The 23,243-nt window shown below is 51.8% G+C and overlaps 2 protein-coding genes across 2 annotated transcripts; one reads left to right on the top strand and one right to left on the bottom strand.

Moving 5' to 3' along the window:
- The first annotated feature begins 845 nt into the window (after positions 1-845).
- On the top strand, positions 846-11,516 carry GTPBP2 (GTP binding protein 2). The gene is made up of 12 exons (XM_036380894.2): positions 846-1,046; positions 3,290-3,316; positions 3,919-4,103; positions 4,414-4,522; positions 5,065-5,262; positions 5,539-5,713; positions 6,350-6,569; positions 6,995-7,130; positions 7,541-7,599; positions 8,333-8,504; positions 8,755-8,919; positions 9,303-11,516. The coding sequence occupies exons 1-12, from the start codon at positions 864-866 to the stop codon at positions 9,498-9,500; spliced, it is 1,827 nt and encodes a 608-aa protein (XP_036236787.1). The 5' UTR covers positions 846-863; the 3' UTR covers positions 9,501-11,516.
- A 2,067-nt stretch (positions 11,517-13,583) lies between these two features.
- On the bottom strand, positions 13,584-23,116 carry POLH (DNA polymerase eta). Its single transcript, XM_036379609.2, is given in 11 exon segments — positions 13,584-14,607; positions 15,393-15,556; positions 16,214-16,279; positions 16,910-16,935; positions 16,938-17,032; positions 17,652-17,771; positions 18,614-18,717; positions 21,918-22,087; positions 22,349-22,590; positions 22,683-22,817; positions 22,916-23,116. Coding segments are annotated over 11 exon segments (2,127 nt in total). The 5' UTR covers positions 23,053-23,116; the 3' UTR covers positions 13,584-13,739.
- Between the last annotated feature and the right edge of the window lie 127 nt (positions 23,117-23,243).

Raw genomic sequence — 23,243 nt, 5'->3', positions numbered from 1 at the left:
GCCTTCGCGCTGCCGCGGGGAGGCGGAGAGCGTGCAGGGAGTGCCGTGTTTGGAAACATTGTGCCTGCCGCCCCATTGGGTGCCGCCTCCAGCACACGGCGAGTGGAGGGCGGGATGGCGAGAGGAGCCGCTCCGAGGCTGCTTTACAGGAACCGCGGCCACCTGTGCGGAGCGCCACGGAGGGTGTCGGTTGTACACGAACAATGATCCAGAGTCGCTCTCCCAGGGCATGCGGCGGGGAAAGGGAAGGCGCAGTGGCCGTGGAACTGGAGACTGGGAATTGAGGGGATGCGGCGCATAGCTAGAGGTTCTTTTGCTGTTCCGGCCGCCCCCTCGGTTAGATCTTAATGTGTGCTTTGGGATCGCTCTGTGTCGGGCTGCTACCTCTGCGTAGTCATGAGGTACCTCCAATGCCAAACAGCTTCGAAAGTGCCCCAGTTTCCCGAATCCAAAATGACTGATCGCTCGATGTCAATAACCAGGGAACCCGGGGCTGTGAACTGCGAAAGGAATAACCCACCGGCGTTCGCAGATCCCGGCGAGCGGGGTCCGGGGAGCGGTGGCATCCCGCGCGTTGTCGGCCGCGGTCGACAGGCGGCGCCCTCTCCCTTGGACTCCAACTCCCATCAACCCTCGCGGATGGAACCCGTACGGGAGCGAGCTGGTTGCGCCGTGGGGCACGCCGGGAGGTGTAGTTTCGAGCGGGAGGCGCGCGGAGCGTTCTCGGCGTTGTGGGCGGGCGGGACTCGCTTTCCCGGGGCGCCGCGCGGCGGTCGGTGACGCCGGGGCCGGAGCCGGGCCGGCGGGGCCGGGCGGGGAGCGGAGCGGGCGCTGCAGGGGGCGGCGGGGCCGCGGTGTCCGCCATGGACTCGCGGGTGTCAGAGCTGTTCGGGGGCTGCTGTCGACCGGCGGGCGGCGGGGCAAGCGCAGCGCTGCGCGGGCGCGGGGGGCCCGCGCCTGGCGGCGGCGGCGGCTCGAAGACGAAGAAGAAGAACGGGCGGAGCCGCGGAGGGAAGGCCAACAACCCCCCGTACCTGCCGCCCGAGGTGAGCTCCGGCAGCCGCCGCGTCCCGTCAGCCGCGGAGGGAGGGAGACCAGGCCCGGGGGCGGGGGCCGCTGTCGCTCAGGGGCGGGAGGGGCCGGAGGTGCCGGAGGTCGGTGTCCCCTGGAGCGGGTCGGTGCCACGGCCGGACCCCACAGGTTGGTGGAGGGTCTGGCTGGAGGTGCCGGCAGTGCTGGTGCGGGGCCGTGCCGGAGTCGGTCGGGCTGACAGCAGCCCTAGGAGCTGTCCTGCAGCCCCGGTGTGCCCGCCTGCCCCGGGCTCTCCTCCGGGCCCTTCTCGCGCCCCTGGTGCTAGCGAGGTCCCTGCGGGCTCCACCGGAGCCTGTCCGTCAGTCGTATCGCACTGCCTGGCGTCTGTCTGTGGGCGCTTTGCCGCCTCCCATTGAAATAGCTTCGGAAAAAAAGCTTTGCTCGCCTCGTAGTTCCAAACATCCCGTTTGCATCTCTCCCTCCCCGAGAGACGATCTGGTGGGTCTGAGCCCCTTTCCAGCTGCCAGACGGGTCCCGGTGACTCCCTTCCCAGCTAATTTGACAGCTGGTTCCTTCCATAGGGCTGCAGGTGCCATGGACAGAGGGTGAGGCACTTGGCTCTTGCAGCAGGAAGAAGTGGCATTGGTAGTACCGCGGATGTGTGCTCAGCTGGGGCAGTTGTCACCACTCTCATAGAACTGTCACTGTGGGCAGAATGATGTTGGCTCAGACTCAATTGCTTGGCCCCTGTCAGTGAACTTTCTGTAAAATATATAATAGCCTGTGCTGGGAGGGAGCAATTCCTCCACAAGGCAGGCCTGGGACTCTTGGGAAGATGTGAAAATAGCACTTTGCTACTGTTAGATCTTCTCCACGGGCAGGACTGTGCCCTGTAGCCGCAGTTTAGTTCTTGTTCCTTTCAGCTGGAGGCTGTAGAGTCCCCTGTGGTTTCAGCTCAGCTTCCTGTTTCTGGCTACCCTGTGCGGTGTGTGCCCCAGCAAGTCGAGGCTTGTTTGCTTTTCTAGTCTCAAGTGCCTTGGAGAAGACCCACTCCCTTATTTAGATGACAGTGCAGTAGGTGAATGGGTTTTGCTTAGAACTGGAAAGCTGGTAGATGGCAAGAGAGGAAAACCTGCTACAAGTACCTTCGTCTCACAGCACAGCTCTGCTGCCAGAGAACTGAGCTGACAGTTGAGAACTTATGTTGGCCTTTTGCCACTGTAAGCACCGCTGTGGTTAAGAGCTGAGCTGGAAGGCAAGGAGAGGGCTGTTGCCTCTCCTGACATGCAAATAGGTATCCAGAGGAAAAGGAAGTGCTTACTGTTGCCAGCCCCATTTAGTCTGACAGAGTATGTGGCTGCCTGCAGGCTCCAGCCCTTTCTTAGTGGTCCTTATACTGAATCACTGGGAAAAATTACTTAAATATTGTATATCTAATTGTAAAATTAGATATTCTCTTTGATAAGCTGGAGCCTGTTTTGGTTGAATTGAGCTTGATGAGTACCCAAACCTTTCTGTTACAACCCAATCTGGCCTTCCCTGAGAAAGTACTTCTGAGCATATTGTGTACAGACAGTCCCAATCAGGTCTGGTTCTCCAGAACTCTGGCCAGTGACTAGCTGGCAGATGAGTCATTACCTTGCTTCTTTATGTCTGTAGTCCTTCCTTGCAGAGAGAAGATTCATAAAGTTGTAGAAGGAAGTCAGTGAAAAACTAATTGAGTGAGGGAGAGTATCATTGAGCAGGAGAGGAAGCAGAAGCTTTTGTTCTCAGGGCCCTGTTTATGTGCACATTGGATGGATGGAAGCTGCTGGATAGGGTGGGAGTGGGATGCTGTGTTTGACATTTTGTGGGTCATAGATGGGTGAGGGGGGAGATTTTAAATTATATGCTGGCCTGTAACTTTTAAAACTGGAATTCTCTCTTTCTCTGTGACTGTTAGACTGGCCCTATTCTTTACTGTCCAGAAAAAAATTTCCCCCTGGATAGTATTACCCTTGTGCCCCAATCTAGTTTTGTCCTTTGGTGTTCATGATGTGGGATACAAACAGCACAAACAAACAAACCATAAGGAAAGTTCTAGTTGAGTGTAGGAAAGAATGGCAGAAGGCTGGGACCTAACACAGTCTCCTTCTGCCACTTTCCCTCTCTTTGAAATCTTCAGCACCAGTTTCAGAATATATGGGCAGCTGGTGCCTGTAGAAGTCCCTGTGGGCACAGCATCTAACTCTTCTGTCTTGTTTCATTCTCTGACCAGGCAGAAGATGGGAACATCGAGTACAAGGTGAGTCTTTTGAGGTTGCAGAAGGAGGTCTTCCTCCCAGAGGGTTATTTTGCAGTGAGTAACATCACCAAAGACAGCATATGGGTAACATGGTTAAGGAAGGGACGGAAGAGTGGACGCTACACTAAGGAACTACCATTCATCTTCTGTGTCTCTGTGCCAAGCTTTACCCAGTCTGCTGAGCTGGAAAAGCTTGATCTCAGTACTGATTTTTAGGAATCTCTTCTAGTATGTGATGCTTATTGTATTGTTCTTGAGAGAGAGATGCAGATATCCCTGAAAATGATTTGCCACTTTCTTGTGGCTGCTCTGCCATTTGCACTTATTGGTTCCTGGATCATAGATTGGTCCTAGAGTGCTGTCTTTAACCCTGCAGCAGACAGGGTACAGATCCCCTTGTCAGGATGCAGGAAAATTCCTCTACCATATATTTGTACCTTTGTGAAACCCCTTCTCACCAGTCCCATGGCTTCTGTTCAGACACTGATACAGGCTGTGCTTTCTAGGGGTGGGTCAGAGTTGGGAACATTGCTTCACAGAATTGGGCAATGGGATTGCCTCTGCATCCAGGCTGTGACTAGAACTGCCCCTCTGTTAAACAGCTGAAGCTGGTGAACCCCTCGCAGTACCGCTTTGAGCACCTGGTGACCCAGATGAAGTGGCGGCTGCAGGAGGGCCGAGGGGAGGCCGTCTATCAGATCGGCGTGGAGGACAACGGGCTGCTGGTGGGCCTCTCGGAGGAGGAGATGCGAGCCTCGCTCAAGACGCTGCGCCGCATGGCAGAGAAGTACGTGCTCCTTTTGTCTGCAGGGCCACCAGCGTGACTCCCTGGGGTCCCCCGAGCAGCTGGCAGCTCCATCCTACAAAGCCCTTGTATGACTGACATTCCTTCAGTCCTGAGGCTCATGAGGAAAGTTAGAGGGCTTCTGTCTAGAAGCTTGAGGCTCCTTCCCTGTTATCCCCAGCCTTCATCCCATTCACTTAGCTGTTATCCTAGAGGTGCAACCCAGCTATTATCCTAGTCAGCTGTTATTGCAGAGGTGTAAGAGCTGCTAAGTACAAATGTGTCTCACTCCTTCCTTATGTCTTTGTGGCAGGGTTGGGGCTGACATTACGGTGCTGCGGGAGAGGGAGGTCGATTACGACAGCGATGTTCCAAGGAAGATAACAGAGGTGCTTGTCCGAAAGGTGCCTGACAACCAGCAGGTAGGGACCTGTGGTTTGGCTGTCTTCTCCTGCTGGAGACCTAGAGGCTTTGTACGAGCAGTATGAGCAGCTTCCTTTTGGGATGGGAGCCCAAACCCTAGAGGCACTTTGTCATAGTTTGGGCCATAGCAGATGCTTTAAAGGGCTGCCAGAGGGAGGCTTGATGATAATGCTTCTTATCTCCAAGACTGTGATTGAGGCAGATGTCAGTGCAGAAGATTGCCTGGATCAGAGGTGAAAAATTATTTGGCTTCTATTGCAGTGGTTCTCATGCAGACCCATGTGCAAAAAAGGAAGGATTTAGAGATCTGCTGCAACAAATAGCCTTTTTTGTGATGTCAAAGCCTGATATGTCACATCTCAACTCTAGAGAGTATATCATGACTGCTGGGCAGTGGTTTGCTGGGAGCAGAATCTGAGCAAGATTTAATTGCACATTGTCCCTGATGTAGGGAAGCTCTCTGAGCTGCATTTCCACTGCCCAGTAGTGCTTGTGCACTCAGTGGTTAAGTGTAATGATTTCTTTGTTCTTTTTCCTGTAGTTCCTAGACCTCCGAGTAGCTGTCCTAGGGAATGTGGACTCAGGGAAGTCAACACTGTTGGGTGTCCTAACACAAGGAGAGCTGGACAATGGGCGGGGCAGAGCACGCCTCAACCTCTTTCGGCATCTCCATGAAATCCAGTCAGGAAGAACATCAAGCATCAGCTTTGAGATCCTCGGCTTCAACAGCAAAGGAGAGGTAAGAGAGAGCCGGTTGCTGAACTCAGAAAGCTGGAGGAGACTAGGATTACCCTCCTGTTAGACCTGTGAGTGGGACAGGAGGGAAGAGAGGTGGCACAGTTCTCTATACCTTAAGCTGAACCTGAGTGTTGGTTGTATGTTTGCAGCAGACACTGTTTCTTGCACCGATGGTGGATGATCTCTACTTAGTAATTCTGACATCAAAGTGGATAGATAAGGGTTTTCTTTACATGCCTGCTGGGGCTGCCTCTCTCAAAAGCTCCTTATCCCTTAGGTGGTAAATTACAGTGACTCCCGGACAGCAGAAGAGATCTGTGAGAGTTCTTCCAAAATGATCACTTTCATTGACCTGGCTGGCCACCACAAGTATCTGAAAACAACCATCTTTGGCCTCACCAGCTACTGCCCAGACTTTGCCATGCTGGTGGTTAGTGCCAACACTGGCATTGGTGAGTGTTGCCCTGCCTGCATGGACTGAGTGCAACATGTGAAGAGGAATGGAGAATGGGGGGCAATGGGTCCTTGTGAGCTGTGAATGGCTTTCAGAAAAGTTTATTCATTTGTAAGCTTCTACTGATACCTTGTAAGCCAGTGTCTATGAGTGCCTGAGAGGGGAGTAGATCTGGGATCCTCTTACCGGCTGTAGACCACATTAAACTGTACCCTGGACTGAGAGGATTTGTTTGGGATTTGGGGCAGTGTTTCTCAGAAAAGAAAACAACTTTGAATATTCTTAGGGGTGCTGGATCCCAAAGTCTTGTAAAAAGGCATCTGGAGTTCTCCCACATATGTCTCAGACATTTTTGTAACTGTTCTCTGGCAAACTTTGGTCAAAGAATGCAAACTGCTGCATCTTTCTGAAGCAGACAGATCAGTCACAAAATTTCTTGGTAGTTTTTATTTTTCTGGACTGATGTTTAGTTTTGTTTAAAAGAATAACTGTGCTTTTTCAATGTATCATGAAGTAAGCAGTTACAGTAAAATCTCTAGAGTGGGCCCGTGGGATAGCCAGGAGACAGCTATCAGTATAAAGAAGCTACAGGGGTGACTGCTGTTGCACCTACACTCTCACTTGTCTCCTGCAGCGGGCACAACACGAGAGCACTTGGGCTTGGCCATGGCCCTCAAGGTCCCCTTCTTCATTGTCATCAGCAAAGTCGACTTGTGTTCAAAAGCCACCGTGGAACGGACAGTGAAGCAGCTGGAACGAATCCTGAAGCAGCCAGGCTGCAACAAGCTCCCCCTGCTTGTGAATTCAGACGATGATGCAGTTACAGCAGCACAACAGTTTGCACAATCTCCCAAGTAAGGGACTGTTCCTTTCTTCTGTTGGGAGCAGACAATTCAGGCTGGGCTGCCATGCGGAGCTGGGGAAGGGTGAACACAAGGAAGGTGACTAAATCTTGAACATCTCTGCTCCTTGTCAGGTTTCCTACCTAGGCATTCTCCAAGAAGGCATTTTCTGCTCCCAAACTTTTTTCTGGGCTCTGGGAGCAAAGGCTGCATTAGAGTTACTTCTTCATGAGTAAAGTGTGTGTTGACAAGGGATTGATGCCTCAAACAAACATTGAGGCAGGGGTTACTGTGGAGTTGTATCTAGCCTTCCTGCTTTAGCCACTTTCTGGTACAGTATCCATCTTCCTGTGGGTCTCAGTAGATTTAGAATCCCAGAAACCTTCTGGAATTGTGCTGTGGCCTTCTGCTTATTTCTGTCTACTTGTGTCTGACAGCATCACCCCAATCTTCACACTGTCCAGTGTTTCTGGGGAGAACCTGGATCTCTTGAAAGTCTTCCTCAACATCCTCCCTCCACTGACCAACAGTAAAGAGCAGGAAGAGTTAATGCAGCAACATACAGAATTTCAGGTGGGTAAGGGTCATTTGCTTCTAGCACTGATACTGGACTTATAGCTGTGCCATGGGAGAGACGTTTGGGGAATTTGGACACCATGGGTAGAGATGTGGTGAACTCCTGGACTATTGAGAGACATTAAAAAAAGGACTTGGTCCTTGGTAAAAGCCTGATAGGCTGAATCTGTCGTAACCATGAGATGTCTGTCTCAGGATACAATCATTTCTCTGGTTGATATTTAAAAGGAAGAGCTTTGTTCCTCTAATGGGTAGGTAGTAAGTGCTGGTGAAGCTCTGAGATGGTATCTGATGACCAGCAGAGAGATCACCTCCTTCCACCCAAGGGGCAGGCTCTTTGTCCTCATTCTGGAGTGCTGTTTCATAGCTGTCTATCTAAACAGCTTATTCTTGGTGCCTTGCTGCAGGTTGATGAAATTTATACGGTGCCAGAGGTGGGGACTGTTGTGGGAGGAACTCTGTCAAGGTAAGTGAGCCTAGACAGATACGTGTGGATGTGAATGGTTGCTGGAGTTCCCACAAGGTTAGAATCACCTGCTGCAGAAGTAGAAGCCGTGTGAGGCTCAGTTCTGATTGTTGCCACTGACTCAAGTGAGAGTAGAGCCCTACAGGGTGTTGGGAAGTGACATGAGCAGACCATTGGTCATGTGGTGGCAAGCAGACAGTCTGCTCTAAAGTTGCTGGATAAGGAATGTGTCCTGAAGCAAGCTGAAAGAAGGCATGCTGGAATCTAGAGTTGGCAGAGGTTAGGCATGATCCCAAGGAGTTGCTTTCTTCCTTCCTCAGGTGGGGGGAGGAAATGTGAAAGGTAGATCCTCTGATTCCAGCAGGGGTTAACTGCACACTACCTCATGAAAAGGCAGCTGTCCCTCCATATTCGGAAGCAATCAGAGCAGTCTGGCCATCAGCACACCCACACTGAAGGAGTGTCATCTGAGGTCTCTCCACCAGAAACAAAGCTGTGGCAGAGCACTGGGGGTACAATGGCCCCCCTCTGTACCTGGGATTCGTAAGAGTGCTAGTGTGACTTTCACTCCTGCTGTAAGAAATCCTGATTCTCAGCAGCTTTATCTCCCTGTTAGTTGGTCCAGGGTAAGAGTCCAAAGACTTGGCCCTGGGGAATTTGTTCAGGTTGATCTTTGAGGGTGAAATGTCTTTGTCTCCTGATTAACTGTGTCCTGCTCTTCCACCCTGGGCAGTGGGATCTGCCGAGAAGGGGAGAACTTGGTGGTTGGTCCCACTGACGATGGGAAGTTCCTTCGGCTGAAAGTGTGCAGCATCCAGCGGAACCGCTCTGCCTGCCGTGTGCTGCGGGCCGGGCAGGCAGCCACCCTGGCCCTCGGACCCTTCGACCGCTCCCTGCTGCGCAAGGTTAGTCCTGCTCTTGCCGTGAGCAGGGCTGGAGGCTTCCCTAGGCATCCCCCAGTGGTAGGGTGGGAATGAAGTACAAATGTTTGCAGGAAACTTGCTGGAAGGGGAGGAAATGGCCAGGTTACAAATTACAGTGAGTACAAAGCTGAGAACGGGATGTAAGCCCAAGTCACAGAGTGGAGGTGTATTTGCGGTTTTGGGGGCTGTTCAGAAGCAAGGGGACTGGTCTAAGCCTGGGGTTTTTCTGCAGGGCATGGTGATGGTGAGCCCAGAAATGAACCCCACCATCTGCTCAGTGTTTGAAGCTGAGATCGTGCTGTTATTCCATGCCACAACTTTCCGGAAGGGGTTTCAGGTGACGGTGCATGTGGGGAATGTGCGACAGACAGCTATTGTAGAGAAGATCCATGGAAAGGTAGGCCATGGGAAGAAAGGGGAGGAAGATGGACCTCCCTGTGGGGTTTGTTGGGTTTGTTAAGATTCCACTACACCCTCTAGTTAAGCTGGGGTCTGCTGGTATTTTGAGTAGCTGTGTCCCTTCCTAGAGCAGACTCTATCCCTTTATCCTGCCCATTTGGTTGCTTTTCCTCCAAACATGTTAAAGAAGAGAGGTGAACTCTATTCTTCAGGGCTTGTGTCTTCCTGTCTCTTCTTATGTATACAGTAATGGGAAGGGCTGAAGCCTTGCAATCTGAAGAAGGCTGCTCATTTGCCTCATCATCTTACCATCCACATGTACCTCTGCCTGCATGCATCAGCTTGGGAGATGGGTCTAAGCTCTCCCATTTTTCTTTTCAGGACAAGCTGCGGACAGGAGAGAAGGCAGTTGTCTGTTTCAGGTTCATCAAGCATCCTGAATACTTGAAGATTGGAGCCAAACTACTTTTCCGTGAAGGAGTCACCAAAGGCATTGGGCATGTCACTAACCTCCAAGCCATCACCACCAAAGAAAACGGCCTGGAGGAGTCCCTGGGGCCTGGACAGCTGAGTTTCTGACTACCAGTAGGTCAGAGAAATCTCCACTCACCAGCACCTGGGGAGAAGGCTGGAAGCTCCTGTGGCTTTCTGAGCAATGCCTGGAGCTGCTGCTGTCCCGTTCTAGTGTGGATGTCCCTCCTCTGCACTGTGAGATGGAGCATGAGAGAATTTCTTCCATTCAGTGCCATACGTGGGACAAGTTAAGCATGTTCTCCACATCGCCTGCAGCTTTCATTTGGAATAGATTCCTTCAGAATAGATCAGAGGTACCTGCAGACCTGGGCAAGCAAGTATTGGCTTTGTTTACTGTTTGAAATTGCTGGTTGGGAGGTGCAGCAACCTTGAAGACAAGCAGCAAAGGGATGCTTTTCCATCTCTGACACAAGGTCTGGTCCCATTTTTGCTGTCTGAGCACTGAGTTGATAACAGCATTCTCTCAAATGATGCTTCAGTACATCCTTCTGGGCAGGGGATGGAACAGACCATGCTACCCACATCAGGGGCTTGGCTGAACCTCTCAGAATGTGTTCAGGACACTTTTTAACGTTTGAATCTTGGTTGGCTTTAATCTGCTGTGCGTCCATTTGTGCATTGGTTTTGCGTTACTCCAATCTGAGTGTCTTACTGTTGGACAGATGTCCTGTTCCCCACTCACATGTACACATTTCTTCAGCATCCCTCTTTATGACTTCCAGGAAGCTGTGGCTGCTCTGAGTGGCACAGCCTCCTGACATAACATCATGAAGAGAGAGTTTGTACTTGGATCTGTTCCTTGCAGCAGCTGGACAGGAGGCTATTCTGTGGAGCAGAGCAGGGCCCAGGCCTGTGCTGGTGTGAGCAGGTTGTTTCCATGGATGTTCACCTGACGGTGCCATCTGCACATTGGTAGCAGTGGTTTGCAGTGGGCTCCCTGGTGTGGCTGCTCGCAGCCCACCTTGTTCCTCACACGCTTGCCTTAATGTGTGAGGAGGACAGGCTGCTACCTACACAAAACCAGGTAACTTCTGTTTTGACAGTGGCATGGTTTTATTTCTCTTGGAGCAAGAATTCCTTTCTTTCCATTGCCACCAGTGTTTGTTGTCAGAGGGAAGCTGATGTTGCCAGCAAGGACTCTGTATGTAGAGTGGAGCACAGGTCTCCCACTCTGTCTTGCAGCTCTGCTGTGCAGCCTGGAGGGTGCAGCAGGGTCTGTAAAGCTGTACATAGGCTTTTGGTTTTATTGTTGACTGTTAGACCAAATGTGTCTGCTGTGAGCAAAAGGCCTTCAGCAAGCCCTGCTGGTTGGTGTGGTGGCCTGCTAGCCCTGACTGAAGAGAAGGCTGAGGGCCTGTGACAGCACTTGGACACCCAAGTGGCCCTTGTGCCATGCTGAGAGCAGTTCTGCTGCTGGGCTGCTGGCACAGGTGCTGCTGTGTGGGGCTGGGGGTCTCTGCACTGGGCGAGGCTGTCGTGGGGCAGGAAGATGGGGGCTGCACCCTGCCAAGAGCGTGCTGAGGTGGGGGGAAGCCTGGCAAGTGGTGGCATAAATGAAGGAAAGGCAGCTTAATAGTTGCAGGAGTAACGTGTCCCTTGGAGGGAGCACCAATCCAGCTGAAAACTGCTGCATCCCCAGCAGAGAGAAAGGAGTTGCCTGCTCAAGCAGGATCTCTTTTTTTCCCATTCTGGCAGTGGGCTGGGTAATCCAATGACACAGTCTTTTCACCAATGCCTGCGAGAAGGACAGGCCCCAGCTGCCAGCAGGCTCTTCCCTTTGGTGCTAGTGTCACAAAGAGAGTTGGCTGGGGATGGGGGGACTCCAGCTCTTTGTACTCTTCTGCACTGGTGTTTTCTGCCCCAAAGGGGGGTGCTGTGACCTTTTCTGAAACAGCTGATGGCTGGTCTCACCTCATCCCTGCCATCTGTGGCATGACAGCTGTTCTTGGTGCCATGCTCTTCATAATTGCTGTTTTGTTGTCTTGAATTTTTCTAATGCTGGGGATTGTCCCTGTTCTCCAAGCATCTATATAAATGTACAGAATAAAGATGTTTTATTGAGCTTGCTGGCTGAGTTGTATAATGAGGGAGGGTGGAGCTGGGCTCTTACCCTGCTGCCCTTGGAGCTGGGTCACAGTTGGAGCTGGCTACCCTTCACCCATTCCTAAGCTTCCTGCGTTCAGCCCTATAAATACCGCCGTGGTGTGGAAAGAATGCACGCGCTGCTGTTTACAACCCGGCGCTCCCGGCTTATCTGAGTAAGCCTGGGTGTGCAGCCTGAGGTGACAGCAGCCACGTCACCCTGAGCACAGCACTTTGGGCTGCCGTGGGCGGGACTTTGGGCTGTGGCAAGAGCCTCCTCACAGTCACAAATTCCCCCAGAGCCTAATTAAAGGGACGCTTTCTAGGGCACACATCTAACCGGTGATTTGTTTCTAAAATAGCTTCGACCTTATCAAGGGGTCATGACTGCCTTGTCTCCATGAGAACAGGTTGTTTCCTTGGGACAAGTAGAGGCAGAAAGGTTTCCCTGTGAAGATGACTTGTGACCAAAAGGATTTGCCTCTTCTAGACTTGTTTTTGTGTCACATAGTGGCATCTGCAGAGTCCAGTCCTGCCAGACACTTAGGAAATGAGATGTGCCACTGTCACAGGAGATGAGACAATCCTGCCAGACTGGTTCTCTTCACGTGAGGACTTTGGGAAATTTGTCACTTTGCAATGTTAGGACTGTCATTAGTGGGAGTGACTTCATAATTCCTTCCTCTACTTATTACCACATCTGCACACACCAGAATGAATTTCTTGTTCTTGAAATTTCATGACTGTGATGTCAAGTATTAGACTCCACTGACAATAATGCAGCAGCATCCCAGCACAGCATGTCTGCTGGAAGGAGAGAGCACCTCAACAGCTGCATTTAGGATGATGCAGTTCAGAAAACAGCACACAGATACACAGCTGCAGTTTGCATCAATTATCTGCTGCCTGAAAGGCTCTCTCCCTGCCTGCCCAAGGAAGGGAAGCCCGCAGCTGATGAAACTCCCTGAAATTCGATTCCTAACCCCACCCAGAGCTGCCTTGACGTGGCACATTCTTCCCCCCGCCCAAAGAGCCACGTTCAAATTATGGGCAGCAGAGCTTCTGGCAGGCTCTAGGCAGCTCGCAGTGTAGCAGAGCTGAGCCCTGCCAGGCAGCTGAGGGCACTTCTCTTGCCCTGGAGCCAGTCTCACCCTCTCAGTGCCTGCTCATACCCTCCATGATACTCTGCTTTGTTGGCTGTTGTAATCTGTGGAGCTCTGGAGTGGCCACTGTATTGTGGCCTATGGCTCAAGGAGCTGAAAAGTCATTTGGCAGAGCCCAGTCAGAACAGGTACCTGTCAGCAAGTTGTGTCTAGTATCACTCAGAGTCTGGGAGGGGGAAAAATGTGGTTATGCACTCTACACCAAACAAAAGCTTTCACAGTGTTCTTTGTGACTCTTGGCATGTTTTCTCTCCCTTCTAGCAAGGGCTCTAACAGTAGACTTGTTTATGTCTCAATAGCAATTATTATGAATTAGTGCAGAGTTTTCAAAGAACCCATCAAAAGGTGTGCCTCTGCAGCAACTACTTCCTTAAATCTTTTATGACAGGAGTAGTCTTCCTTGTGTACTCCTGAGCTGCTGATAAGCATAATGCAATGGACTGCTACACAGAGGGAATTGTTAAACCATCTATAAAATAAATCCTGGGGTGTGGGAAGGAGGGAATAAAAATCACTGTCTTCCTGATGGAGGGGAGAAGGAACAATTGGCCTAAGCTATCACATATAAATTACACAGTAAGGACAAGGCCTGCAACTGCAGCCAGAGTAGAACCACGAGTTGAAGGTTTTATACAGAGTGATTAGACAGGGGTTCAAGCCAAGGCTTAGCTGGAGATTCCCTGGGATAAGCTGCTGCACTTACAGTAGCTGCTTTTATAGGAGGAACAGAATTACTGTGCAGTGATGGCCTGCAAATACCTATGATAAGAGGTGTAGGTGACAGTACTGTGCAGCTTCTAGTAGCACCAGGCAGGCAGAGGCAGGCTTAGCTGCCACCAGCTAAACAGGCTACATCTACACAATTCATGAGTTCCAGTTCCTCTTAGACTTGGGGTGAAGATAATTTACTAGACTTTTTGGCATTAAAACCTGACAGGCAGTATAAAAACTTTGAACTGTATTTAAAAGCACCGATTCTTTAAAAACACTGATTATTTAAAAATACTGATTCTTTAAAAACACCCAGTGTGGCTGAGAGTTAAGGAGGTGAGGGCTTAAAGAAAAAATCTAAAGTTCTTGTCACACCTTCTTTGGGTCGTTTTGTACTAGATCCTGCTGGAGTCTTGGGCTTGTTCTTTGCCTTGGCAGGAGACCTGGAAGCCACAGCCTTTGCATTGGGAGCTGCTTCTGGAGCCATGGGAGGGCTGGGCTCCAGGAAAGAGCTTTGCAGCTCCAGAGCAAAGTGGTAGTCCATGTGCTCTGGGAACTCCCACACCAGCACGAGCTGGCCACACTTCTCACAGCGCTGCTGGTCCCCCGGAGAGGCAGGAGGCAGCAGGGCGAGCTCAGGAGAGGGTGGCAAATTCTGCTCATTTCCCTCCACAGCTGGCTGGAATTTCAGAAGGGTCCTGGAGCTGGGTGGAGTTGAGGGTGTTTGTGTGGCATCTGATGGCAACTTCTCCCGGCGAAGCCTCTTGTACAGAGAAGTAGGGCTGGCATCGCTGGGATCCTGCTTCACAGGGGACTCCAGGTCACTCTGTACAGAGGCAAATCCAACAGGCAAGGCAACAGCAGCTCTCTCTTGCTGCTCTGGGGAGCTGGGCACAGCTGGCTCTGCAGTGGCAGCAGTGGGCAGGCTGGGTGCTGCCACTGCCTGTGACAGCTGCCGTTCTGCTGCCTTTTGGAAGAAGGACTCAATAGCACTAGCTGGCTTCTGCCGAAGCTCTTTGCTCGGGCTCCTAAAGAACTTGACCCTGGCCCTCCCACAGGACATGGAGTTTTGGCTGGTGGTGGCAGTGCCATCAGGCTGGGCATCACCCGTCAGGAATGTGGCAATGCCTGTAGAGAGGGTGACAGGCTCCGAGAACTTGCTTGCTGAGAGTTGCACTGAAATCAGCGGTGGAGACCTGCAAAGGACAGACCAACATCAGCTCAGACACCAGCCTGGAAAGCAAGAAATCTTTTGAGGTAAGACTTCAAACAACACAAAACATTCACAGACAGGGGAACTGTAGTATCTGGCAAGGGCTGGGACAGATGTTTGCTCTGACAAAGTTAGTATTGCTACCTCCAGAACAGACAAAGCAGGCTGTGCTGGGCAAAGCAGAACCCCTCTTTCCAAAGCAGCAATTCCCAAAGGAAGGGCACTGGAGCAGGAGCAGCCAACTGCCAGCCTGGACTTTCAGTCCACTACAGGCTGAAGCTGCTCTAAGATGAGAGCACGTTAAAGGAGCAGCAGCCTTGTCAGAGTTTAACAGACAGGACCTTCTTGTCTTCACTGCAGGGCAGAAGGAAGGAAAGAAGAAAATGCTGAAGGAGTTGTGCACTTTAATTTTTCTTCCTGCCCCAACGGCTTCCTCACAAAAGCTTTGTCCTTAGGATAGGACAACAAAGCTTAGCTTATTTCTTCAGCCCAGCAGGGCCAGGACAGCCTCACTTCAGCTGGACAAACCCCAGCCAGTGGCAATCCTAACTCCAAGTACAGAAGTGTCTCACCAGATGTGGGGCTCAGAAGAGGCCAGGCTGTCCTACTGCTTAAAGGTCTCTGCACTCTACTGTGAGGGTGCTGGGAATCACTTTTCCTGCCACTCAAATTAACTTGAGTTCCTTCCCAATAGGTCCCTGGCTTGTCCAGTACCTCCCACATCAGAACCAGTCCTGACAGAGGTGTCCCACGTTGCCCCACACTCACCATGCTGCCTGGTGAGCCCCAGCCGCATTGCAGGTTTGGATGAGGGTGAAGGCGTCGTTGCACATTTTCTGTGCGTCGTAGCGGGACAGGGCACACAGGCGTGACACGCGGGTGTCCCCTTGCTGCCTGATCACCACCATCAGCTGCCGGGCCACGCGGTGGTTCTGCCGGGAGAGCAGAGCTGTGCTTCCAGCGACTCCTGCAGGAAGGGGCAGGAACAGCCGAGGGGACTGTTCCCAGCCTGGAGCCCTGCCCAGCCCTCCGCCCCCTGCCATCTCCCGAGGGTGGGGTGGGACATGTCCTGCCCGGCCTGATTGCCAAGGGATGGGATACACAACAAGTGCTTGCACAGCTGTGCCACACAGGATGGGAAGCAGCTAGTCCTTGCTTTCCCTCAAAGGCAGCTCCACAGTTTTTTTGGCCCTGCTGCAGTGCCAAAGCTGGTGGATTGCTCCCACCCTGGCCTGCAGCCTACCGTCAGATAGCAGCACAGTGCTCCCTCTCACAGCCATGGGCACACCTGTGTCAGCAAAGGGCTTGCAAGGGAGCAGCAGTGCAGCAGAAGGAAGGTGCAGTGGCTTTCAGATCCCTTCGTCCTAAAGCATGGGACAAGGACTATTCTTAACCCTGGAGTGTCCTGGGGCAAAACCATCCTGCCCGGCCATGTTCCTGCACACCTCTCTTCTTGGGACACCTCAGCACACGGGCACACATCTGTGGGTGAGCAGATTTCCTCCCCTCCCACATACCACCCTCAGACTACTGCAAACCACTCATGATGCAAATGTGCCTCCTTGTGTCCCTGTGCCTTCCCTCCTTACCTGGCTCCTGTCCTTGTTTAGTCTGGACTCCAGCTCCAAGGCCAGCTGCAGGAGCCAGTGCTGCACCTGGACAAAGCAGGGGTAACAGACAGGTTGGGCCTCTGCTCACAGCAGTACCACAGTACAAGGGGAATGCTGGGGGGGAATCAGACTGGAATGGACAGACTTTGGTAAGGCCCCATATCTGTAGTAGACCTTGACAAATCAGCCCAGCTGAGATTCAACACCACAGGCAAGGACATTATAAATACCATACAAGCCCTGCATTACTACTAGACTTTGCCAAGTAACCTAGGTTCCCTGTCCTGGATTTCTCTTTCCATCTTCCTACATGGGAAGCGTACCCCACCTAATAGCTAAAGAGCATCCTGCCTCTTTCTTTGGGCTTGTTACCTTCCTTCTAACATCCATGCTCTTGAAGCTTGGCATTGTGAATAACTTTCGAACAGCACAGGCCCAGTTTTGCTCATGGAAGTTACAACCAGGATGGACCTCTTTGTGCAGGAGTTTGTCAATGCATTTCTGTCAACAGGGACTTCCAGAGCTCAAACCACCTTCTCACACTGAGCCTCTAGTCTGAGTTTCAGGGTATAATTGTGCAGAAAAGCAGCAGTTTTGCAAGCTAGTCTGTTTTTAGTATTCTTATCTTCTCCAGTGTGAAAGCCAAGCCTTATGCTAGATGTAGGCTTCTCCTACCGCCTTCTGTGTGGCCAGGGCTGACTTCCAGGGAAATTCTTGCTGCAGCCAATAGACTGGGGCAGGTACCGGTTTTTGACAGGTTCCTCTTCAATTCCTCTGCACAAGTCATAGAGCCAAGACCTGAAAGCCACAGGGAACCGATGAGGTTAAGGCAGCTACAGACAGGCAGGCATCAATGGGCAGCACGTCAGTCTCCTGCTGAGCCCTGCTTTCAACTCAGTGCAAGCTGTCACTGTCTCTCATCCTCAACTCTAGAGTCACAGCCACAGCTGAACAGGCAGGAGTCTTTCAGGCCACAGCTGCCTGTCAGCACAACTCCTCCACCTCTTCTCCTCAAGTGGCAACAGTTCACCAGTCTGCAGGGCTGTCCAACTGTTCTGGGCCCAGAAGTTGTGTTTCTGGCTCCAGCCTGGCCTTGTAATTTCCTCTATGATGAGAATGTCAAGACTGCCCTCTTTCCAGCCTGCAGAGAACCAGCCCTTTGACCCCACCCTTGGATGCCGTAGAGGAAGGCTGAGGCACTGGCTGACAAGCAAAATATGATCCTGGGGAGGGTGCGTGTCTGGGAGCAGGCAAGACTGGAAACCTGCTGTGGGCCCAATAGATCAATGCTTCCCAAAGATATCACTGAAGTTTTACCTTCCAACCTTTCCTAATCACAGCAGAACAAGGTTCTGTGACTGAAAGGAAGGCTCAATTCCTGCCAAGAGCCAAGTTGTGGTGAGTGGTTCATCATTACCCAGTTTTGTCTCCAAAATGTGTCTGGAGCTCAGTCTCACTGAAATGTGTCAGCTCCCCGATGTACTCCACTCCCAGGATGTCTGTGATAGCAGTGCCAAGCTTGCCTCCCAGGTTACGGCTACGGCAGAGAAACAAAGGAAAAAACACACAGATGAAGCATCATGTGGACACTGTGACAAATCTCATTGCAGCAGCTGTTCCTAGATAAGGACAACTAGAAGCTGCTAGGAACTAGCAGGACAAAAGGAACACCTGGCTCTTCTGATCATAGTAAAAGGACACATAGGAGTTGATGTAGGAACTGCTCCTTAGGTCCCCCAATTTTAGTGTTTCTCCCTCAGCTCTATCTGATCCCAAACTATGCTCTGAAGAATGCCTCACATACAGCTTCCTTCTTCCTACAAAGACAGGACCCTTTCCCACACACATCCTTCTCCACCCCTTGCAAGACACAGAAAGCAGAGAGCAGCAGTGCAGGCCTGGAGAGCAGGATTAGGGATCCATTCCTCTGGAGAAGCAGTGCTGGTAACACTTCCCTACACCAGGAAAAGTACTTGTGCACAGTGTGGATGCTAAAAAGCAAATCACATCTGCTCTCTGTGAGGACAGCTGTCAGTCACACATAGTCAACAGCTATGGCCTCCTTGCTTACAGTTGCTTCTGGCTTACACCTACGCACCCCAGCAGACATCCTGAGCACAGCCTTACCCTGGGAAAGGATGCCCACAGGCTGCTGGTGGGATTATGGACTGTGGTCCGTTCACCAGCAGGGCTGTACTTCCCAAGCACACTCCCCCTGAATTGTCACTCACAGCCACAAGAGATCACTGGCAGCATTCCCTCTGTTTGTTAGGAGCATTGCCAAGCAGTTAGTGTGGAGCTGAGAGCCTCTGCTGGCTGCTGTCAGTGAGCTCCCATTGCTGTGCTGAGGAGAAGCAGCAGCAGCTCCCTGGTACTTACATGCTGCTGACGGGCAGTTGGCTGAAGAGCTGCGGCACAAACCGTGCAGACACCAGCGTCTGCCGGTTGGGCTTGTTCAACCCACAGGCCAGCTTTGCCAGTGTCTGTAACACAGAAAAGGGTGGAAACTCTGTTATTATACACTGTGCACTGGCCTATGTGACTCTACTTAACAGCTTGTGCTACATCACCTCTAAGAGCTTGGAATAGCTGCTAGGAATATGTGCAGGGTGCACCACTGCTTGCTCTTAGGCAGTATCCACCTCAGGGTGTGACATGCATTAGCTGCTTCCAGGCTTTAGTTCTGTGAATTGCTGGACTCCTGCTCCAGGCAGATAAACATCTTTCATCTGTTGTGGTTGCTATAGTTTTCCATCAGGCAAGCATGCTAGAGCTTCCACAGCATGCCCATGGTCCTCCCCCAGGCTATGTCTCTCACTATGCCTTTTTCCTTCATCTTCTGTGTTTGTCTTGCTTTTTCTCAATGTCACTATTTTAATCTTCTCTCTGTGAGGTCTGCAACAGCATAGTGCTGCAAAAGGAAACCTTTAAAATGCAGAATTGCTAGCCTGGAAGGGCTGCTCTTCTATACAGCTTCCTTTCCCACTCTAAGCTACCACAGGGTCAAAAATACACAGACCAGCTTGAAGTGCATTTAGCTGGGTGTTTGAGGTTTTATTGAACAACTCTAATAACTTTCTCTTTCAGGGCTTTGCCACACATCCTGTAACTAAGCAAAATTTCTTGCCTGCTTATTGAGCTATGGCCTTTATTAACAGCCCATTTTACAGGCTTACATACATTTGAAATAATTTCTAGACAAAGTAGATCCCTTTTCAGATGTCCAATCACTGTTTTTCTTGTCTGGCTGGAGACTTCCAAGTTTACCCACCTCATAAAGTGACGTGCTGCAAGCGAAACCAATCACTGAGACTTCATGGGGAGAAATCATTTACTTTTTCTGACACCTTCTGTAAACTGCACATGCTGAAACAGGATTTGGCATTTCTACAAGACCACTTATATTACTGACTCATCCTGCTGCTTGTCCACAACTCCCGGCTACTTCCTGACTTACTGTGACTCAGCCAAAATCCTGCTGGTTGCTTTTTTTCTATAAACCACAAAAACAGTCAATGAGCATAAGAGTAGCATAAGAAGCGCTGTTTGGTGATTTCAGACTGACTCTAAGGTTTTTCAAGCTCAGAATTTTCAACTCTAATTTCATCTCAGAATTTTCACAGCCCAGGCCCTGAGCCTCATCTGTGCAACACCTGAATTCATACAGCTGTTCCCTCTCTGTAGGCTTCAGTGAAAATGCTGGCTCTCAGCAGACCTTGGACAGATCCCCCCAGGATTCCACTCTGAACATCCCAATTTGAGGGCACCTCATTTAACAAAGTCATTATGGGAAACAGTAATGTTTTCTTCAGCTACATGCATGCCCTTCAGACAAATTCAGCTACGTTGTCTGCTACAGTGTCATCACCAGGTTACTCAGCTCAGGGTGAGGTGTGTTGGAAACTTTAAGGTTGACACCTCACATCTGTAGTCTTTCCTGCACATTTGGCCACTTAGGCTGTCAAGGAGGGCACATAAATGAATTGGCATGAGTGGTTCTTGAGAAAGCCATGCTGTTGTCCTTCAGGTGCTTCCTAATTTTTTGGTCTCATTCATCATCTGAGTTCCTGGTGTACTCTAACAAGGTACCTCATTGGGAAAAGCAGTTCCTTGGGAGAATTTTCTCTAGAAAAAACACAAGCATAAAGCAGATAATCTTCACCTTGAGTTTCAGGCAACAGTTGTTGTAGCTTGAGAATGGTTTTTACTGACACAAATTCCCAGCCAACTCGGTGGCAGAGGACCAAATTGGGGCACCGAGGTGAGGGGGGTTGCTTTTCCTCTTTCTGGTGAGTCAGCGTTTACCCTGCTGGCCATGGGGATTTGGGTGATGCTCAGCCAGCTGCCGAGAGCAGCCACAGGAGCTCTTGGTGCATGACAGCAGCTGCAGAAACAAACGGACTTTGCTGACTTTGATGCTGTAGCTACAGAGGGTTTCCTGCTGGGTGGAAGGTGGGCTGGTTTGCTGAGAGCACCTCTTTTGTTCTGCAGAAAAGGTTTGTACCCACTGAAGTGAGCTGGCTGTGGAAGCACAGCACAGTGTTCTGCACAGCCACAAGTATGCTGTGGTGATCTCTGCACTGTGCTTGCTGCTACAGATACACAGTTCTTCAGGGATAGCACAGTACATCACAATGTCCTTACTCTTTAAAAAAAAAAACAAAACGCTGGCATAGAAAATGGAAGCTGGGAGAAGCTGCTAGGAATATCAGGGAAGTTCTCTGTTACTCTTGACTAAAGAAAGCAAAAAGGCAAATTGAACATAGCTTCCACTAGAAATTTCTGCACTAGTGACATTCCTCAGCTAGCTCATTTCTGCCTCACAGTCTCTGCTAGTTTCAGACTAAGCCAGTGCAGAACCAGTTCCAATTCCTGTGTACAGCTGGCAGTAGTACCAGCTGTTTCTGCAGCAGTCAATGAAATATATCTTCCTTGAACTCCAAAGCATCCATTTAGTCTTCACTTTCTTTCCTTTTTTTTTTTTTAAAGTCATAGCTTGCCTTTATAAAGTCATTACTGTATAATAAGCCCCTCTTTTGCAGAGCAAAAGGGATGCCTCAGCAAACCAGCCTGCATTTCACCCAGCAGGAAACCCTCTGTAGCTGCAGCATCAAAGTCCGTTTGTTTCTGCAGCTGCTGTCATGCACCAAGTGCTGCTGTGGCTGCTCTCGGCAGCTGGCTGAGCATCACCCAAATCCCCATGGCCAGCAGGGTAAACACTGATTCACCAGAAAGACAAAAAACAACCCAGCTCACCTCAGTGCCCCTATCTGGTGTTCTTCTGCCACTGAGTAAGTGGGAATTTGTGTCAGTGAAGCTGGCTACAGTGACTGTTGCCTGAAACTCAAGGTGAAGATCACCTGCTTTATGCTTCTGTTTTTTCTAGAGAAAACACCTCCAGACGACTTAAACTCCTTTTATTCCTAGTGAGCTCTCTCATTAGGGTACACCAGGAATCCAGGCAGTAAATGAGGGGATTGCTGACTGCCCAGGCCACAGCTCTGGGGAAACAACTCCTCCCATTTCCAGATGTCTTATAATTTCTCTGAAGGTGTGATCACAGTGTTTGCATTCCCAACTTGGTTCATCTTCTGTACAGGAGACTCCTAAGTATAAGAGACCATCTACAGTATGTTCTGACTCTGTAGCCCAGAAGATTCAGGCTGATGTGTTATGCACGTACCTTGTTGTGCGAGATGCCAGCTGAACACCGGAATCCAGTAGCTTCTTCCACTGCCACCCTAATTTCTTCCACAATTACTGCGCCCATGGTCAGCTGCAGGTCAGGACAATCTGGGTTATCGAAAGACAGCGACGCCAGCCACTCATCCAAACCACGCTGCCGCAGCTCCTCTAGAAAAGGGATACAAAAGGGATACAAAAGGGGACACGATATGGCACTTCTTGCTGAGCCCAGCAAAGGGACCCGCAGCAGCCAGTCCCAGCCAGCAGCCGCAGGCTTCCGTAAGCGCATTCCAGCCACAGGGAGGAGAACGTGCACCTTAAAAGCTATTCACTGCGGAAAACGCAGACCCCATTTACAAGCTCTCAATTGGAAGGAGTCAGAGCAGGCAGAGCGGGCCCTTCCCGGGGGGGGCGGGGGTCGGTGCGTACCCTTCCCGCCGGGATCAGCTCGGTGCGCGCCCTTCCCGCCGGGCTCGGGGCCGGGCTCTGCGGGCAGTCCCTGCACGAAGGTGCTGGGCAGCAGCGCGGCCGCCAGGGGGCGCCCGCGCAACTCGCGCAGCCGGTGGCGCGCGCTGCCCGTCAGGTCCAGGTACGCCTCGTCGATGCTCGCGCGCTCGATGGCGGCGAAGCGCGACAGCACCTGCATCACCTCCGCGCTGGCCTCCCGGTACCTGCCGGGCGGCGGGCACGGGCTCAGCCGCCGCCCTGCGCCACCAGGGAGGCCCGCGCCGCCGCCGCCGCCACCCCCGGCCCCCGCTCTCACCGTGTGAGGTCCGCCTTGCCCCGCGCCTGCGGCACCCGGGCCAGCGCCAGCTCGGGGCACAGAGCCCGGGCCTCCGACGCCCACATCCCGCGGGACACGCCGAAGGCGCGCGCCTCGTAGCTCACCGCGATGATCCTGCCAAGACACGGAGGTGAAGCGCAGGGCGGGCCCGGCCCCGCGGGGAGCGGGGTGGGACGAGGAGTCGGGGTCGCCAAGGCGGCTCGCCTACCTACCCGCCGCCCTGCCATTCGGTGTACTGCACCACGGCGCAAGGGCGGCCGCGCAGCTGCGGGTCGAGGCGCTGCTCCACCTGCATAAAGAAGCAGTCCATGTCTACCAGGGCCACCACGCGCTCCCGGCCCCGAGACATCCCACCGCCGCCACCGGCTCCCGCCCGACTGAGTGAAGGATTGAATAACCGCCCGCTCTGTGGGGCGGAGAGCCCCGCCTTGGCCCGCCGCTTTGCGGCACCCGTACTTTCCGCGTGGGGCACGCCGGGAGTCGTAGTTCTCCAGGGTGCGGTGGGGCGTGCGCGTGTCCCCGCCGCGACGGTGCGCGGCG

The sequence above is a fragment of the Molothrus ater genome, chromosome 3 (genome assembly GCF_012460135.2).
Source record: "Molothrus ater isolate BHLD 08-10-18 breed brown headed cowbird chromosome 3, BPBGC_Mater_1.1, whole genome shotgun sequence".
Classification (NCBI taxonomy): Eukaryota; Metazoa; Chordata; class Aves; order Passeriformes; family Icteridae; genus Molothrus; species Molothrus ater.
This window is presented reverse-complemented; position numbering and strand designations above follow the sequence as displayed.